Source organism: Porites lutea, chromosome 3 (genome assembly GCF_958299795.1).
Source record: "Porites lutea chromosome 3, jaPorLute2.1, whole genome shotgun sequence".
NCBI classification, from domain to species: Eukaryota; Metazoa; Cnidaria; class Anthozoa; order Scleractinia; family Poritidae; genus Porites; species Porites lutea.
In genome coordinates, this window is record NC_133203.1 from 42,358,663 (window position 1) to 42,372,074 (window position 13,412).

The 13,412-nt window shown below is 39.4% G+C and overlaps 1 protein-coding gene across 4 annotated transcripts in view; it reads right to left on the reverse strand.

Moving 5' to 3' along the window:
• Positions 1-13,412, reverse strand: part of LOC140931165 (uncharacterized) — a 39,002-nt gene that overhangs the window by 8,103 nt on the left and 17,487 nt on the right. For all 4 annotated transcript variants that reach the window (XM_073380919.1, XM_073380918.1, XM_073380917.1 and 1 more), the window contains exons 3-4: positions 2,248-2,388; positions 839-1,332 (exon numbers count right to left, since the gene is read on the reverse strand). In XM_073380919.1, the coding sequence (XP_073237020.1) occupies positions 839-1,332; positions 2,248-2,388 (635 nt within the window). The remainder of the gene's footprint in view (positions 1-838; positions 1,333-2,247; positions 2,389-13,412) is intronic.

Here is a 13,412-nt window from a genome sequence, read left to right on the forward strand (position 1 = left end):
TGCTCTAAGTGAGAAGTAAGTGTTAATGTTGACTTAGGGGAGGGGTAGGTGGGTAGTTTCCCAGACACTAAATTGATCCGCGGAAAGCACCTTGTGTAGAATCGGGAAGTCAAAATAAATAATTAAATGACTTTACCCGTCGTGAACGGATGAAACATAAAATGAAGACGATGATATGAACTGCGAAATATACAAATTTAAATGAAGATATCATCGTAACAGTTTTAATGGCAATTTAAGCAATAGACCTATTCGGCTAACTCAACGTTGTACCCAATTCAAATCTCCCGGGGTTAAGGTTCTTTGTGTACTGTATTTGCATTGTAATATGGCATTCACATTTAAATGATGTCGAAATTCCTGAAACAAAACGTTTTATTCCCAAAGGGTTCGAACTGGGTACAACATTGAGTTAGCCAAATAGGTGTATTGCAACTTAATCTGATTCGATTCGATTTCTGATTCGAACCCATGCCCTCCTCAGTCTGTATTTACAGTACTGTATTCCGCAGTTCACTTCATCATCATCATTCTGTGAAGCTAGAGAGGCTAATAAGATTGAATATTAGGGCGCTATTCATGAAAAGGATCTGTGTTTTGATGCTATGTATGAACACATAATTACACTTTACTCAAGATCATTGTACTACAAAACAGTTGGCGCGCTGTCTTGACCTACGCAAAAATAGTGACCAACATCAATTTTCTCCTCTTACAATATCAGTACATGATCACCTCAGAGAAAATGCTTTGATCTTTTATCAAATTCTCTCAACTCTTCCTTTAAGGGAATGTATGGAGATCAGTTTGGAGAATTTGTAAGTGGATAAGGGCTCACCTCATAACTTTCTATAGAGGACACAAGCAGTGGTTTTCCGAGATAAATTTTACCAAGTGAGTCCGGAATAAATGAGAGCCTTTCGAGAAAGCTCCTGGTTCCAATCTTTTCGCAGTTCCAATAGACCGTGACTTCTTTTTTCTGGACACTAATACCTAAACTGTACCACTGTCCCTTGCGTGTTTCAACAGGAAAGTCCAAAGACCAGCGATGATTAAGGACAAGAGAGTTTCTTTCAAAACTTAACATTTTTGGGGTCAATCGCACCCCTAAAGTCATAATTTTGCCATATGAATACATCGCCAACAGATAAACGTTTGTAATCTTCGTTGTTCGGAAAGTCATGATTATGGAGAACTCCCCTGGAAAGTAGTAACGGAACACTTTGGAGACGTCTACTGACGGCATGCGTCCATTTTTCAGATGAATGTTTTCATTTTTCGAGGCAGGTGGTGTTTGTTCTTCTCGAACGTGACGTACAATGTCTTTCAAACCTGAAAGAGAACCTTTTCAGTTAAAACGATTATTCAAATTTAGTGCAAATTAATCACTGAAAACCTCGACAACGTTCTAAGAGGAACTGTTGAAATTTAAAGAATATTGAGGCAGCTGGTAGGTATAAGTTACCGTGAACGAAAATACGACCGCAAGTAATATTTGCTGGTTTAGACATCAAACTCCCGATATCAATATAAAACTGACCACCAGTATCTTTGTTAGAGGCGAAGTAGTTAAGGCACAAACTTTAAGAGGTATTGCACCCTCAAAAGGTCCACTCGGGCCACTTTAAATTACTCGCCTGAAACTTGTCCGTGATGTAAAATAAAAATATCAAGAGGGTTAGTAGCAGCTAGCTAGATAAGGAATTTCGAGTTAATGGGTCGCTCTGTTTGTGTGCCATCCACGCAAAATAGATACATAACAAGAACCAGGCGACATGGAAGGAATATAGGGAAAAAACTATCAAGCGCTTTTATCGTAAATTAAACCCATCGTTAATAGATGGGTATGAAGAAGGTGCCTGGACAAACTTTGAGAGGAGAAAGTAAGCCTGGAAGGTAACCATGACAACCCTGTGAGCGGCAACTACCAAACAACGTCACACTGAGAGCCTCAGTGGAGAGCTTCGTAAAAACTCCGCACACACCTACAGAGGGAGGGGACAGGTGGGATCAAAAAGGCTTTAAAATGCACGCCAAAGACAACATGAGCTTAATGACTTGATCTCAGTGAGCAAGGTGAAAAAATTACAGAGGCCCTGCAAACACCCTAAGACCACCCCATATACAATTAGAGAATAAGACCGCTGGCCGGGATATTCTCTTGTTTTATATTTAGCCACATGAAAGGCCTGTTTGGAAGGTTTGTAAGCTCTTGCTTCTGCGTAGTATATGAGAGAGATAACCTACCGTCGCATTCGTAAGTGTTGCACGATCTCGTTTGTCTGGTCCTTCCATCGCATTCCTTAACAGAACAAGCTCTCGTTCGAGTTTGTTTCCCACCATCGCAATTTTTGCTGCATTTACTCCAACTCGACCAAGGCTTCCAACCTGAAGTTAAACGATATGTCAGTTTTCTCTGTCGGTAAAAATGGGATATGGGACGAAGACAAGCGCGGTGACCCTATTTTATGATTGTCAATTGGCCTAAGTTTGAAAAGAATCTGGATATTACAACCTATTGAAGAGAATTACCCGGGAACAATGTCCAATTTATGCGTACACACACATAATAGAGGCTGTACTTTTACAGGGGGTTAAGTTTACTAGCACGTCATTGTAAAATATGGTGCTTCACAAAGTCCGCAAAACCTCAACAGTCGCATCCATGTCTCAGGGGTATATAGGGTTTATATAGTCTTTTGTGCTGCTGTTGTTCCATTTCTGTTTATTCCTTTCACGATTATCTAGCTTTTATGGATATTGACAGGAGAAATAAGCCTTCAACCAGCATTAGAGCGCTTTCCTTCCGTTCTCAAGGACCTCCGGCCAACGGCAATGAAAGCAACGCAAAAAAACACCCGATTTCACACAAATTGAACAGCATGTCATTGATCTGTAATTCTGAGAAGGTTTAGTATAGTATCGAACTTAACCGGGCACGATGCAAACGGATTTTTGCAGGTTCTGTAACGCTACTCGTGCATCTTTTGAATTCACAGCATCCTGTCAGAAAATCAACGTTTGGTACATGCGCAGTAACGGGAAGATGTTCCTTTAAGAATCAGACAGTTGCAAGAAGAACGCAAATTGCGCCCAAAAAGGATTTTTTTTTCAATAATGTTAATTGCAATACAAGAATACAATACACTCGTTATTGGGGCTACGGTTTAGTTATAAAAACAAACTACTATCAAACAAAGATTTGAGCGCGTGGAGAAATCGTTTCTTGTGGTGATCTCCGTAGATTTCGTCTGAGACACCATGTTCGAAATACGATTCCAGTTTCACCTGAGGTTAAAAAGGAAAAGAAAACGCATGGCAGTTGAAGAGGCGTATTAAGGCACATGGTGACAAGTGCATAAGGTGTGAACAGGCTGTTGAAACCCTTGTTGAAACGAGGAAGAGAGGAAGAGGGCGCGCGAGGGGAACTCGAGCGTACTTTAGCGCGGGAAGCATTAGTAGAGTGAGAAGGTACTTAACGAAAACATCGCTAAACTAACAGCAGTTAATCTGCGCTGGGGATAAAAGGGTAAGACATCAGACCACAATGACACCGAGTACTGATTTCCACTGACCATTTGCCGTCTTTACTTGAACTGAAAGTCAGACTGGCCCCAGTTGTTCAAAATGTGGATGGCGCTATCTGCCGGATAAATCTCTATCCACTGGATAAGTATTAGGAAAACCAATTGCGCTATCCACTGGATGGAGATTTATCTGGTGGATAGCTCTATCCACCTGCTGCTTTTGAACAACTAGGGCCAGGTGAAATACGAACCACAAAATGCCCTGTTAGGTCTAATTATTACGTAATAGTAACCTTTAAGGCTTTCACTGTACGTGTTCTATAACTGTCCCAAGCAGTCAGTTTTTGGATCAAACCTTATCACATGGTATTTTTCCGGAAAAGCTAGAAAAAAAGTGCGAAATAGCGCTGGAACTTAATAAGAAACAGCTGAAAACTCTCGTCATTATAATATTCCGGACTTTAAGACTTTTTCTAACGTAATCGCCACATTTCTGGAAGATGCACGCCACGAAAAACAAAACTCAGCCTTTGGTGCTTCTGAAATTGCCTTCAATTCTGACTTGAATCATTTTAGAACCTAAATTTATCAACATGAACATCGTGGAACACTTTTCCAAAGAAGAATTTGTACATAAAACGGCTCTTTTTTCTCTTTGGTGATCATTTCCTCTATTCTCATAACTTTTATTATTGCATGATTAATCATTGGTATAATGGGAAGAACGTGATATCAATCGCTGTTCGGGCTTCACGGTTGTGCTTAAAACTAAAGGAACCTTGGTTGTTTAGTAAGCCTTCCTACTTTTCTTGGCTAGTTTATCTTTTAAAAATGCGTGTAAAAGGCAGCACTGTAATTGACAAAAACAAACGTTTTGGAATGCTTAGCGATTACATGAGAAACAGGTTAAAATTTCCGCTGCTGAAGCGTTCCGGATATTACGAGCATTAAATTAATCTTTGAGTCTTAAAAGAAGGAGGCTTTAAGCCAAACTGCGTCAAACCAACGGCATGTAAGATTCAAAACAGGACGTATGAGCTTCAAAAATATTTTAATTGCGTTCTAATCCTGCTTAAGTTTGTACCGCAACCGCCGACGGACAAATCGCAACCACAACCGTAACTTGAGTTCCAATTCTCTTAGTTAACCGAAGAAATAGTCTGTCCATCAACGGGAACTGAATTGAAGACATCTTTTGCAGCTAGATATCGAGGAAAAGTTAAACCGATAAGGACGTTGCTGGACGTGGCCGTGCAGGACAGTAAAAATCGTATAACTGATACAGCTGTGTTACATGAAATTTTGTGATCATACTTCTCCCGAACTCGTTTTTCGTTTTTTCAAAAAATCTCTTAATTGAACTGGACAATTTATCTGCCCTTATCTCGTTAACTCTGCCCCCTTAGCACCCACTGCTTAAAGCTGTGCTCCTTTTCTTCATTGCAGTCAGTTTTCACGGAATCAGCAGTCTAGAATTTTATTGAACAGGAGAAAAATGATATGAACTAAAACAGAACCGAAAAGAGGTTAACTAAAACCCTTAAGCTTTAAAAAAGCGGGCTCTTAAAATGTCGTTTTGTTTGCGTGTTACCACATGAGAGAGATAAATTGAATTACAATTATCTTCATAAGACATCGAGCTGGCACGCGAGGATGAGAGTAAAGAGATTTGATGACCGTGCTCCCGTTTGTATGATTTCTTCTTCAATCCACGTACAAATATCTTACTGTTTTCGTTTGGTCTAACGGAAAAAACCTCAACTTTTGTGTTTGCCTAAAACCTAGAAGCCACATGACATTTTCTTTTCGTTGTACTCAGTATTACTGTAATTTAGTCTGCGGATAAAATCTTAAGCTGCCGGAAAGCTACTATAAGCTGCAGTACATTCCCGTGGAGCTATTTATTATGCTGTACAAGCCGTTTCTAATTTAAAGTGACACGACAAATGGAACTGTTTAGCAGTTCATTTCCCCGCTTCCGTTTTTTTCTTTTTCCTTTTATGTTTTTTCAATTAATAAGGTAATTTTTCAACTAATCTTGGCAGTAATAGTAATATTTGTGTCGCCGTAGCCGCCCACTCATCGCACTTGTAATCGCTACGTAGTTGGCAGCAGTTCATGCGGAATCCCGCCAACTGACGGAGGAAAACTGGCACTTGGTCAACAATCAAGTGTCGGTCTGCTAACTTCTTACCAGCGCAAGTTAGGTTCCAAAGATGAAAAACACTGCGGTGAAAAGCAATCACTGAGCGATGCATGGTACTCTTTGAACAACAGTCCCTTTCATTTTTAGTTCACTGTCTTCACCCAGAGAGGTCTCGGTACTTAAGCCTGCGAAAACATCCGTTTATCCTCGCTCTTCGCCACTGGTGACGTTTCGCGAGGAGGAACGACGTTCCTTCGCGCGAAACGTCCCCAGTGGCGAAGAGCGAGGAGAAACGGATGTTTTCGCAGGCTATGTCGGTACAACGACGAAAGTTTCCGGCTATTCTGGTTTTTTACTTAAAACTGGTGTTCGGTACCTATCGAAAATAAGATTGGTTACTGATTAGTATGTTGGTCTGAGCGGCTAGTATATGGAAAACTGACAAGTTGGAAGAAATAATCAACCTAAAGTCTCTGAAAATTTAACACAGTTTCAACAGTCAAATTAAGATTTGGCAAACTTTGCTCTCTTGCAGCTTAAAATTCCTTAAAACCCATCGAAGAGGTCTATCGAATTAAGAATTACACAGTGTGACAAATTAAAGCTGTTAAGCAATACTTTCGAATGGCCTGTTTATTATGCTGCACAGCCGGGTGGTTTATCCTCTTTAAATGTGTGGATGAAATTGTGCACTGTGAATAATCACATTAAAGCTACTGAGCAATTTTTTTATTTGTGGTACTGTCAAACCTCGCTTTACGGACACCCTCTGAAATACGGACACTTCACCATAATCACAGACAGTTTGCTTTGTCCCTAGGGAAAGAAAGCCCTAACATTTTCTCTAAGGGAAGGACCATTAGAAAAGTTATGGGAGGGGTGGGGGGATTTTCGAGCCGCAGGAATTTTTTTTCGTTATCAAATTCCTTGTATGAATTTTTTTTAGGCCATAGCATGAATATTTTTTAGGATTGATTGGCGTGCAAGAATTTTTTTTCATTTAATTTTCCCTTGCGCGAATTTTTTTTTTTGTACTTCGCCCCCCCGCCCAAATAAGTTTTCTAATGGTCTGTCCCTAAATTCAACCCCCTTAATTCGGAAACCCCGTTAATACGGACAGTTTCTATGACCTCCTCAGTGGCCTTATTAGCGGGGTTTGACTATAATATTATTTTGTAATGTTGAACAGGGTGGATCTAACCACTGAGCCACTGAGTGATGATCAGTAATATTTGGTATTAAATGTTTTAGACAATACATTGGGGTGGTTCTAACTTTCGAATCTTTGAATATAATTCTGAAATGTGATCATTTTATTTAATGTGCTGTACAATTACAAGGTGGTTCTCATGAACTTTTGAGTTCATGGATGAAATCTTACGTTGTTACCTATAAATTGAAAGCTACTGAGCAGTACTTTCCCCAGTAGTGGTGCTGCTTATTGTGTTGGACAAGCGTGGTTCTAACTTTTGAGACTGTGGATGAAATCCTCAAATATGACTATTCAAGTGAAAGCTGCTGAGCAGTACTTTCCTGTGGTGCTGCTTATTGTGCTGCATAAGGTGATTCTAACTTTTGAATGTGTGGACAAAAATTGTGCTGTGTGATCATTCAAATGAAAGTCGCTACTGAGCAGTGCTTTCCTGTGGTGCTGCTTATTGTGCTGTACAAGGTGATTCGAACTTTTGAATGTGTGGAGAACATCCTAGCGTGTGACCATTCAGATAAAAGGCCCACTCAACATAAATATTGTGAGACCGCTGTGATGTATACAGGCGGGTTTTCGATGAAATCTTTAGTCCGAGAATGATTGGGATGACTCCGATAACTGCTTTCTTGTTTGATTCTTAAAAAACTGACATGTTCGAGCAATTAACTCTGGTACACTATTGAAAAACGTTTCTGAGCTGTAACAGTTGGGTTGGGTGTGAGACAAACGGATAGTAAAACCGGGGGGGAGACGTACCCAAGGAAAGTTTGATTAGAATTGTGCCGCAATTAGGCCTTCAAACCCTAACCTTGTTTAAGACAGAAATCGTTCATTTCTTACTGCGCTTTTCACAAACATGCGAACTCTAAAGTTCAAAAGCCGCCTTCACAATTGCGTTTTTCGCTGCCGTCAATCATAATTACGATCACAAGCAACGAACCTTGAAACACAGAAACACACAAAACGGATCGAAATCCACCAATCACAAATCACAAACCTTGACCCTTTGAACCCGTTAAAGCAAAGTTTTGTTTCCTAAGAGGTCCGTTAAGGTGATTGACGGCAGCGAAAAACGCAATCGTCAGTTGGCTTTTGAACTTCAGAATTCGCATGTTTGTGAAAAGCGCAGTAACCCTGTTAAAGACATGAAACCTTATTTCATAACCCTGGCTAGCTTAGTTTTGCACACACAGATCGAATTCAGTAATTTTCCAAATTAACATCATGGATGATGGTACCGCAAATGTAGACCGCTCATCGCCAACCTTCACACTCTTTTAACCCTTTAAGCCCAATATCCGCATACAAATTCTCCAGACTGATCTGCATACATTTCCTTATAAAATCAGTTGAGAGAATTTGATGAGAGATCAAAGATTTTTCTCTTTGTGATCATTTTATTAATTCTCATAGACAATCTATGGATATCGTTAGGAAAAAATTGATGTTGGTCAGTATTGGGGCTTAAAGGGTTAAAGCCTTCCAGCCCAAAAAAACACCTTAATGTACAAGTCACTAAATAATCAATTTGTATTAAACTGGACCCTGTTTTAGAGTCAAGACCCTCAAAACTATACCCTGTAAAGCGGCATATAACCGTTTAGGCCAAATAAGGGAGTAACCTTACCCCCGATAGGACAAGTGCTTTTGCACAAAAGACAGTAGCTTGTGTCAACGGGTCACACGACAGAATGTATGCTTTAATTAAATGTGCTTCCGTAACTTGTTTTGTGATAAATTTAAAGCGCTTTACATCTGTTTACAAAAAACACGTTATCACTGTAAACTAATAAGGGAGCATGAAACGCAAACAAACAGGACAAGAAAATAAATACACATTGACGATTTTTTATCTTTAAATCTTTGCTAAAACGCACTTAGTTTATTTGCAAAATCATTGACACAGCGCTGGGAAATCTTGCATTTTTTGGGAGACCGGCCTCTGGCTTAGTGGCTTAGACGCTTTTTGACACTAGATCCAAACTTTTTTCTCCTTCTCGCCATCGCCTCGCAACACAAAGGCTGATTGTAAAATATTCGATAAACGTCCTTTTGAAACTGTTGAAAAACTGTCCGCAAACAGTCAGAAACTTCCAGGTTTACAGATTTCACAATCAAAATGGGCGTAAATCAGCATGATCTGTATACGCGCTATGGCAAAGAATAAGGTTTCGTCAGCTGCACTTGACCTTCTTATGCCACACAAAATGACATACGAACGAAAAGGACCAGAAAATTTAAAAAACAATGTTCCATAAATCTGTCTCATAACTGCTTAAAGAAACATCACTACATGAATGAAATGCTCCCTATAAAAAAGCAGCTTAATTTAAATTTATTGGGCACAAAGTTCAGAATGGTGTCTACAAAAACGGTTCAAGCCGCTTAACAAAGCGGCACTGTAGAAAGTAGTTCTAGTTTTACTTAAAAACGTAATCAGTCGCTTAATGGACTGCTAGGAATTCATCAGTTGCAGATTCTGGTTTTTTATTATTTTCCTAGTCGAGTATTGAGGGGTCGTATAAACTACATTAATCTCCTTAAAACGATTTATAATAACTGACGAGAAATCAACGACTTCGAGAAGTTGCTTGAAGTGCCAAGAAAGAACAGAGATCCGCGCGGAAGAAAATAATGGAAGTGTTCGTTAGCATCGGTCTGTAAGGCATTCGGAAATGACTGATAAAATCTTTTACTGGCTCTGATTAGCGCTGCTCAGATTCCACAGATAGATAAAAAATCACTCAGTGTCAATAAAGGTCTACCGACCCTTTAAGTATGCAGATTAGATTTGTATCGACAACAATTACAGCAGTAAAGAGCTTACTAATAGACTGGAGTCATATGGCCTCTGACAGGCAATAGGCCTTTGCTACTGACAGACAATAAAAATTCAAAGCAGGCTTGATAGAGAATATAAAACCAGCTTGTCTTGTACGTACCCCTGTATATTTTCAGCATTACTAAAAGTTTGCTAGTGGGCAAAAGGATCAATGAACAAGCGTTATTTCGTACCCTGCCAGACTGCACGCTAAGAAATTAGCTTAAACTCTCTTGTTGAATATTTCGTTTGTGTCAGATCTATGACCCACTATTTTGCCCAGGGAGGGACTCCCATATGAAAGGGGCGGGGATGCTCGTAAGGAATTTTGAATTAAAGCCCTAAAGGAAACCAAATTGGGTGTGGCCCAACCTTTTTTGACCCCTAAAAGAGATTTTGAATCGACTAAATGAAACGAATTGAAAATACACAACCCTAAAAGAGACCTTTACGGCTAAATATAACGGCGTTTTGAACAGAGAACCCTAAGTGAGACCAAAATCCTAAATTTACTCCCCTAAGCAAGACGACGAGCATCCCCGCCCCTTTCATATGGGAGTTCCCCCCCCCGGGCTATTTTGCATCAGGACTGGTAAAAATTCGGCCCATCCACGTGAAATGCACTTTAAAGAAATACAGGAAAAATGCAAGAGAAACTATGATCAAAATTGCACGTGGCTTCACTCTATTATTTCAGAACATAACATCTGATTGATTTTAGTTCACGAAGTATCGAACACTGATATACGCTCAGAAAACGTGACTACACTAAAGTATTTCATACAGTTATTGGAGCATGATACACTGCCCCGGACACACGCGATTGATAGCGTAAACACCTGGTGTGTACTTCAGGAAACCACGAACGCGATAGGTACATACTTTTGCGAGACTTAAAATTGTTGCAGTGTTGGTCATTCAGTGGTAAGTATTTACCCTCCATAAACCGAGACCACCACAAAGGATTACAAATGACTGCATCTTCTCGTTATTTTTACCTTGTGAATAGCTATCCTAACCAGGTTTTAAGAATAATGATATCTTTTAACTCGTCTTTTTCTCCGCACCTAAAATTGTTTTAAGAGTACTTTGTCACGCGCAGTCTTCATTCCTACCATTTTTGCCACACAAACCACGCATGTACTGACAGTCTGAAGTTACAGCCTTCAACGAATCTGTCAACTGACATAAATGCTCAAAAAGCACCGACAGGACAAACAAAAAAAGCTTTCTTTTCGTTTTCCTTATCATTTAGCACGCCTCCGAACCATGGTAACTTATCATCCTACCATATTGCATTTCTCATGATACAAGTGTTTAATTGAAGCCAAGAAAAAGGAAGCCGTTTTCTTGCTTTCATCGACTGTCTATTTAGCGTGCCTGCATTGATCTTTTATCAGGAAAAATTAGACGTTAATTATTTATGACAATCTCTAAAGAACCTTTTTGGCATATCACTTAGGAGTTCATAACTCTAAAGCGACCGGCGTCCATGATGCGTTTGAAAAGTTGATGTTTGGCATTTCATCAACTGGCTCTTAAAACAGAACCACCTACGTTGTATCTCGGAGAACATAATTTCACAAAAATTGTCAACGAAAGTAGTATTCAAGGACTTTCCTCTGAATATTTTAACCTTATTTTCGTAAACTGATCCTTAAGACATGCAACTGATTTTAACAAGCATGACTAGAGAATGAAAAGGCTAAGCGATATAAACTGACAATTAATCTTTGCAAGTTCTAATTTACGAGTTTTCCTTCCACGATTCGGACCAAAATGTCCCGCGAAAAACCGAAAAATAGCACCGCCAAAAATTTTCACGGTTAAGATTAATGTTTTTGATTGTTGAACAGAACTGGAACTGGCGAGAATCCGACTGATTGCAAACAACGACACAATACCATCGCTACAATAATTGCCAGGAAAACATATTTTTTCGACCTCTTTAGCCATTTAACTGAGTAACCACAAAAAAAGTCGCGGAAGCCATGAGTCATGGCTACCAACCGCAAATTTAGTAGCCCCAAAAAACAGATTATCTCCCAGCCGCAAGTTTAAACTCCCACAAAAATTTAGTGCCAAACCTGTAGTAGATGCCACTCCCACTGAACATGAAGAGGTTTAGTTTGTCTTACCATAAGTGCGGTCAGAAATACCCCGAGTAACCGAAGACAAAGCTGATAATCAGCGAGATAAGCACGTTCTTGTAGTGGTGTTTTTTAAGGCTCTTTCATGATTCACGACCAAAGGAAAGGATCCCTTTTCCCAGGATACTAGGCAAAGTACGTATTTCAACATCCTTACTGTGCCTGAATAAAATAAGTCAGCGAAATCTACCAAACTAATATGTGACGCAACTTTGAGGCATAACCGAGGCACTGATGGATCATGCACACTTTTCAAGTACTTTTTTTACGTGATAAGTATCGTTAAGATTTGTGTTATTGAGATATTGAATGTTTTTCAAGCCCTTTCTTGGCGAAAAAGAAGAAGAACTCCGCTGTATTTGCACTCTCTTTGTTCCCGAGAATGTTGAAAGAAAAAAAAAGGTAACACTTTCACAGGCTCCTGAAGGAAGAATTATTTTGGTGAGCGCCCGCACAAACGAAAGCAACAAGCTTTCTCATGGAAAACAAGCAAGCTTCGAACGCATCCAATAAATCATCTCACCGATTCGAAAAATGCCGAGTAAACTTGACGGACATGGATCAGTGCTGTATTGGGCGCTCTCTCGTAGCCCAAGAATGTAGGAAGCTGGAAAGAGTTTGGTGAGGTGGTATGAATGTTCACGTTTTACGCGTGAAAGGTTTAACTTACTATCCGAAACTGGCAAAAAGAGGAGTAGAACCGATTTACAGATATACAAATTAGGGGGCGGTGCATAAAGAGGTCAAGAACTAATCAAACTCATTAATAATAATTCAAAAAGAAAATACAAGGACATTAATGATTAATGAGTGTTTGGAAATCAGATGAAAAACTGCTCATTTTTGCATCCTTAATTTCTCTTTCTAAAATCATTTTGTTTGAGAAGTAATATCAAGCATTCGACACAGTGTTTCATCAACAGATGAAACACCTCGAAGTTCATCAAAAATACTCCGCTGCGCGTCGTATTTTCAACTCTCTTCTCAGTGTTTCATCTGGTGATGAAACGCTGCGTCTAATGCTTGATACTATATTACAAGAAAAATCATTTGTTTCCCTATTCATCAATTGTGTGCCACATAGTAAAAGAACAAAAACTCACCCTTGTTGATTCACCCCATGAGAATGTAACCGTTAAAGCATCGCCGAAATAAAACTTTTTCATATATCTACGCCATGGATATATACATATCCCAAACGCTTTTCGACTTTAGTTAAGTATCCAATTTGAATGTCCTGAAAAGCGTAGGCAAAATTCTGGAGATACATCACTCTGCTGTGAAACTATTTTCGTCACAGCTTCAATGATCTACAAATCTTTGATATGGAATTGGATAACAAACTCTGGTATAAATGTCTGTTTGCCCCAATTGCTGCCTGTTTTCTTGAATCGTTTTTTCCTTGATAAACTTTTTGGTTTTTGACCGTGCTCAGAGCTGAAATGTAAACCACCTGAAAAACTTCTATATCTTCTTATCAAGGGTAAGATTTTGAAAATGCGCTGGATGAATTACCAATGCCAAGTTCTTTTAAAAGTCTGTTTACCCATCTGCTGTT